Genomic DNA, 7523 nt, shown 5'->3' on the forward strand with positions numbered 1-7523 from the left:
AATTCTAATAGCTATTAGAATTAGATCTCTTAATTTTATAACAAATATATATTTTAATTTTTTATAATTTTTTTGAATTTTTTTGTGGCACGTGTTAATATTCCTTGACAACTCAAAATCTAATTGTGTTAATTAGGTACTAATAAAAAATACCAACTCGACTTATTGTTTTCAAGGTTAGGTACTAGTTATGTCCTAAAAAAATTTAGATACTAAGTAAGTACAAGTTGTCAAGCTGAGGTACCTTCATATAAATTAATGGTGAATCCACATATATAAAAATATATAAGAATACTACTTATAGTTTTTCTATATATATATATATATATAATTGTGCATTGATCCCACAAAATATTTGAAAATGGTCTCATAAAAAATATGCTTCCACAAAAATTAAAAAATCGTAAGCAAATGTTTTTGAAAAATAAATAACTTATAAAACAAACTATGTTTATATAAAAAATAAATGAATTTCTCTCCCATCACTAAAACCCAAAAATCCCTATTTCTTTTATTTTCTTCCAATACTCATTATTTTTCTCTCAAATTTCTCTTATACTCTCACTTACTCTCTAGAGTTTTTATAAGATACGTGTTTAATCTGTTCATACTTTCAAGTGGGTCTCTCTATTTGGTAACAACTCTTATTGTCCATTCAAACTTTATTGATTAATCTCCAGAAGATTAGGATTGTAACTTTTCTTGTTATAGGTTGAGATATTTATGTAAGATTTTATTTATTTATCGAATGATTTTGGGATATTGATTTTTTTATGAGATTCCTAATATCGTGATTGGTAATAATTTGGAGAGGTTGATTAGTACAAATCCTTGAAGAAATTAGGATTCATTGTAATTATAATATTGAATTTCATGAATATTTATTTTAGCAATTTTATTTAGAAATTGTTGTTGCTATTGTGATTATTGTGAATATTGTGTTTGAAACAAAAAATGATATATTGCATTCTCAAGCAACTAAAGAGCACTTAAGTTATTTTTATTTTTTGTGAAAGAAAATTACTTGTTGTATGTTAGTTTTGTAAACAACTTTATATGTTTAAGGCTTAGATTTATTTGTTCTAATGTTTAGCAAGAACGGAAAATATTTTTTAAAAAATAGTATAGTAGAGGAAGAACAATAACAAAAATATTATACACTAATTTATATGACTTTTGTAAATGTTTTAATTTATAAAGAAATTACCTATAATAAATTTTTTTTGACTCCGTCCTGTGTTTATATCACCTATAAATGTAAATATATAAATATTTATTTATTTATTTTAATTCCTTTAAATAGTGAAATTGACGGTTGAATCATATTTGAGTAAGCCTTAAACATATCTATACATATATATGAAGCCGGTGTCAAGGGTAAATAAATAATAATAAAATTAGTAGTTAAATTTATTCAAATTTTATAAAAATATAAAAATAAATCATAAGTTAACCTTTAAAAAAATCAAAATTTAATTTGAACTCATTGAATGGCTAAGCGATGAATTAGACTTTTGGTCTACCGCTTCACAATCCCAAATCACATTATTAGTGGTGGTTAACAATTTGATTGATGACCTAATCCATTTAAAGCCAAAGCGATGAGGGAAAAAAATAATTGCCTATTTGATATTGGACACTGTGTAATGTGTATTCTATTAAATTGGAATTGTATTATTAATCCAACAATCCATCGACAATTAGCAGCAATCAACGATTTTATCACATAACATTACGACCATCATCATCCGCACATACCTATCATATAATTCATGATGCCGACTTCAAATATTATTCATGCATGCATGGTAAATATATTAAGCATTAGGAAGATATTAATCAATTATATAAAGTTGCCGGCCATGTGCACCTAACGAATATCACATTATCCTTAATTCTATACATGTTATAGCTCAATCTTTATTTATTTATTACGTTTAAAAAATTTATGTTTATTCTTTGTTAAATTATGAATATATATTATATATTAGGAAATTGTTATGAGACTAAGCTAGTTTCTTTAATATGTTTAACATGCTCCCGTTTTCAATTAATTAATTTAATTTAGGTAATTATAATTATTATTTTTTCTTCAAATGATTAAATATATTATCAAATGTGTTTTCTTTAATCCTTAATTTTTAGGTATTAATAAAATATTATCACCTCATCGATTTTCAAAGAGATAAAAATATTATTATACATTCATATAAAATATCTTCTTTAACTCTTTAATTAATTTCCATAATGAAAATACTTTAATTAAATTATTCAAAAAACTTAAACCAAAAACCATAAGTAAAAAAAAAGCCAAATAAATTAATGCTATCTCATCAATTTAAACATGTTTTTTTTCTTTCATTTACTTTAGTTGAAAAGTTTCAACATTAATCTCAAAACCAACAATTAATATTTCTTTGGTTCTAAGTATATATTTATTAATTAGTTTAGTCCTTAATTTATATGATGTCTACCTCTTTTGAACATAAATCTTCTTTATTTGGGGCTGATGTTTGAGTCGTATCTTGGCCACATCAATTATTTAAAAGTCAGTTAAATCCAAAATTTATTTTAGTTAATTTATACAATTATTTATAACAAATGGCATTTAATAAATTTATTATTCAAGTTCAATGTTATTCTTTTACCTTTTGGCAGCCAACAAGTAACTATCGCTTTTGCATATTTTAGCTTGCTTGTAGATATTAAATTTATCAATCAACAGATAGAATTTGTTTTCAATTCATTCATTTCCCAAGATAGAAAAACCACTTGAAAGAACGTAAAAGATTAGGGTTGTCGAGAAGTATAAAAGAAAACATATGGATATAATCACTCATTCTTCATCTTCATCAATTCAATGTTCTTTATGGATTTTTATTTGAAAAATTGTATATCCCTTTTCGAGCCTTCTCTAGAATAAACTTTTAAAAGTAAGATCAAAAGAACAAGACAGTAAATTTTAATATATTAATTTTTAAAAGAAATTACAATAATTATAAATAATATATTGCATCTTTAAATTAATAATCAAAATATATTTAAATTTTAAATTTAAATAAACTTAAAAAATATGAAGATATGATGAGATTTGAATTCGTGATCTTAAAATTATTGTAATCTCTAATTTTGTATGTAGTCAAACCCATAACAATATTAAATTTTTAATATTTAAGCGGGTAGAGTATGTGTTAAGTGTTAACTAACATGGTCGAAGGAACACCCTCTTTTTGAATAATTCTCTGACGTAGTATCCTTCCCCTATATAAAACCACCAAGTTTACAATATTAATGAACATGATTTCAATATATAAATATATAACTATCATGATCACGCAGGATAATTGAGTTTACCAGAGAGCTATGGATTTGATCTTCCCTCTGTTTGGGATCCATATTATTTGATTTCACGTCGCGAACCTATTATTAAATCAATAATTAAGCATCAAAGAAGAAGATAAAAGAAAAAGAGAGAGAGGTAGGTCTAATTATGGTTTTTAGTCTAATTATGGTTTATTTTATTTTAAACTGATATTGTTTGATATCTATATTTTTATAATATTAATAGTAAGTAAAAATTAATAACACTGTTACATAATTTAATATAATTTATTCTATTTATATCATCACTATTAACAATAATAATTAACGGTGATATCAATTTAAACTTATTACTAATATTATAAACATAGACAACAAATTATGTTAGAATAAAGTAGGAGGATTAAATCTACACAAGCTAAAACCATATAATTCTCTTTGATAAATAATTTTTCTTTACCTTAGGACTATTGACAGGAGAAGTAGCAGTATCCTCCAAGGAATCACCTCCACAAATCTCTTTAGTTCTTGTCTTTTTGAACCCTAGTTTCATGGGAACTTTTAAGGAAGTATCACAGGTTGAAGAGCAAGCACCAGCAACGGCGCCGGCCACGGTCGTTGCAACGTCCGAGACCAGAGAAACGCTACAACTAAAACTAGAACTGCAGTGACTGTTTTGCTGATCATAATCTTCGAAGTATGCAGTCCACCCACTCTCTTCAGCCGAGTCGTTGCTTGTTCTTGTTTTTGTTGATGTTCCTTTGGAAGAAATAGATTTGTTTATGGATGAATTAATAGAGTAATTTTCCATCAAGATAGTAAAGAAAATATATGTATCAAACAAGGAAGAGAGACTAGGTTTCTTTGAGCACAAAAGAATGTCGAGAAGCTCTTAACAACGGGGTATTTATAACATAAAGTAATACAGAAAATGGAACCCATAATAGAGATTCTTGGGAAGTTTTTGAGAATGTTAAAGCAAGGGTGAAGGGCTTGACCTTTGTGGTTCAAATTGGCAGAACCATCTTCTTTGTTAGTACTTATCTTTCAAAAGATTAAAAAAAAAACAATTATGCTATATACTATATTTGGTAGGAGTTTTTTTTTACACTTGTTTTAATATATAAATGAGTAATAAATTAATTCAATTGGTAATACTTAATTATCTATATGATTTATTTTTAGTAAAGGGGGAAAAATTTTCACCTATTTTAAACAGGTTTTATGTTTTTACAAGTGTTATTACTCATTTTTTAAAATTTAAATTTAAGTTTATATTAACTATTATTTATTTTATATCTAATTATAATTCATATATAATAAATAACCATTAATGCAAAAAGAAAAACTTAAATGCAAGTAAACTATTAGGCCTAATAATACTTCACGTTGAGTTATTAAGATTAGGAATCCTAGCCAGCAACCCCACATTGCTTTAACAATAAAACTCTTAATATTATTATTTTTAAGCAGCTCGACAGAACAAGCTGCTGAAATTACATATTGCCATCTTAAGTTCTAAGGTTAAAACTCTACCAATTACACCCACTTTCTCAATTCATGATGTGCAAAAATATATATTACACTTACAAGTACACCAATACATTACAATATACAATTAAACTAATACTGACCTACACATGATAAACACTCAAACATGAAATCTTCCAATTTTTTTTTTTTGCCATTAATTCAAAGCCTAATTTAAAACAATGAATTAATATTTGTGGTTCAACTCGGTGGAGATCAATGAACTCAAAATCCATTGGATATTATTATGATCACTGTTGAAATAATGCATATTCAGCTTTCATTTTCTTTATATGCTTCAAAAGTAAATCCATCGTCGGAAGAAATAGAAGTGTGGACATAGCAACACCAGCTCATGGTCGTCAAATTTTTCTATCATAAAATTTATTTAAAAATTTTAGTGGTTATTGTTGAAACAAGTCTAACTTTTGTCTTCACTGTTTAGGAACCAAGTTTAATTTTTGGTCTTCAGTAAATTAAAAAGGTAAGAAATGCCAAATTGCTTAGGAAACAAGGAGCAAGGGGATTTTGTGACTATATAGGGAATTGAAATTCTAAGTTTTTAAGTGCACCAATTTAAATGCTAAGTTTTTTTATTTTTCTTCTTCAAATTCCTTATTTTCTCTTATTTTGAGTGTTAGGAGGTATATTTAAATATTTGTTTTATTGTGTTGTGGGTATTCTACAATTGAGATCAGTGTCTGGTTAAAGGAGTGACAATTCTCTTAGTATGCTTTGTGGTTGCAACATTATCTGATCCTCTATATTACAAAAAAAAAAACAAATTCCACTGTTACTTGAAGATTATCCTTGGTTGCTTGATTGTTGGAAAGAAGTGTTGTAGTGTGAAAATGCATGTTTAGGAAATGTTCTGGTTAGAAAAGGCTTGATAATTAAGAGTGTCATGTGACCCACCTCATTTTCCTAGAAACCTACTTGGTGCATTGATTATGAACTACTTTCACTATTCTAATAGTTAGTTGTAAGAATAATTTAACAACACGATGATGGACCTAAATGTTGTCAATGGAATGAAGAAACTTAACCACAACAACTATAATACATAATCAACTAGCATAATGCCTTAAACGAAGAGATAAGATCTGTGGGAGGTTGTCTATGGTAGCAAAGTGATGTAGTAGGAAGCTAAGGATGCAAGTGGCACATTAAGAAAATTGAAGATAAAAGAAGGCAACATAATGTTCACTTTAAAGACAACCATTGATGAAGATGTGCTAGTGTAACACCCCTTACCCTACCTCATACCTAAATTTGAGTAAGGAATGATACATTTAAGGACAACTATTTTGTTCAAGAGCCAATTTTTGTTATTCATGTTCTCATCTTTTAGACCTTTTGTAACGTTCCTAGGTTTTCTCTAAAGTTTGATTGCATTCAGGGTTCGTTCGAGATTATTTTGGATAAAAAGATCAAAACCAAGGAAAACAAGGCCAGTGTCGCTACATCATAGGACCAATGTCACGACACTAGGTTCTCTAGTGCTCAAGTCAAGAAATCTTGCGGCCAATGCTGAAACCTTGAGTCTTCCTATGGTAAACAAGTCAAAACTTTTTTATTTTTGTGTTAAGATCAATACCACAGAACCCCACATAGGTACCAATCAATTTAAATTTATATAATTGACCACCTCCGGACGTACTAACATCCAAAGTGTGAATAATACAATTAAAGATGTGGAATTGAGGAGGTGTCCGCAATTATAAAGGTCAGGTTGTAATATAGTTACAACGAAGTAGATGAGTACTCCGAGGATCGTACCCAAGGGAGGCAAGTACTAGATTAATTCTAACCTAAAGTCCAATAAATCTAATTAGTATTTTAAATAAATTATATTACGAATAAACATAAATAAAGGATTTTTGGTTTTATAATAAAAGAACTAAAAATAACATAATAAAAAGAGTCTTCGGAGAACTAGATTATTAATTGGATCAAATGTAAACATGGGTGATTAGCTCGCTTTGGTAGTCATAATCAACTGTGATCTCGGGTTTTCTTGTTCAACCAACTAGTCACTACACCAGCAAGATCTTCTGATACGTCCACTGAAATACTAACTCGGTAAGAACTACTTATCTTTCGACCTCAAAGTCCAGATCAATTCAGGGTTAAGGTGTTCACAGATAGGCCATATAAAATTAGGTTAATTCCCAGCTTGATGACTTCCTAGGGTTGTCAGGCCAAGGGTTTAAGTTTTTCCTTTCCTAAACAACTGATTCGTTAAGAAATCCCTACAAAATAGTTAATTATTCATACATTCACTCGCTAATCCCCCATAAGAGGATTAGTTCCTCTTAGAATCAATAAACATCATAAACTTGATATTGAATATATCCATAAAGAATAAAACAATAGTAGATTGTAGAGAATTCTATTTGTATTTGATATATTAAGTGTTGAAATCCTCAAACGTTTGATTGTTCCTACAAATTAAGTTCTCCGAAAAACACGAATGAAAAGAACTGAAAACATGTCTAAACCTTAAGAGAGAAAAATAAACTGAGAACTAAATTTTACAAAGGAAACTAATAATATGAAAAGTTGTTCATAACAAGTGTTAAATAAGCATATTTATAGATTTAGGGTTGTCGTCTTCCTCAACCCTAGGTCACCTGACGTTCTCATGTTCAACATTTCATTGTGCAGATCAA

At 27.9% G+C, this 7523-nt stretch overlaps 1 protein-coding gene across 1 annotated transcript; it reads right to left on the bottom strand.

The window, feature by feature from the left end:
* Positions 1-2084: 2084 nt before the first annotated feature.
* On the bottom strand, positions 2085-4365 carry LOC107919522 (vascular-related unknown protein 1). Its single transcript, XM_016848971.2, has 3 exons — positions 3782-4365; positions 3355-3420; positions 2085-3261 (listed from the first exon to the last, which is right to left on the bottom strand). Exons 1-3 carry the CDS (start codon positions 4130-4132, stop codon positions 3199-3201), a joined length of 480 nt encoding a protein of 159 aa, XP_016704460.1. The 5' UTR covers positions 4133-4365; the 3' UTR covers positions 2085-3198.
* Positions 4366-7523: the final 3158 nt, after the last annotated feature.

The sequence above is a fragment of the Gossypium hirsutum genome, chromosome D13 (assembly GCF_007990345.1).
Source record: "Gossypium hirsutum isolate 1008001.06 chromosome D13, Gossypium_hirsutum_v2.1, whole genome shotgun sequence".
Taxonomy (NCBI): Eukaryota; Viridiplantae; Streptophyta; class Magnoliopsida; order Malvales; family Malvaceae; genus Gossypium; species Gossypium hirsutum.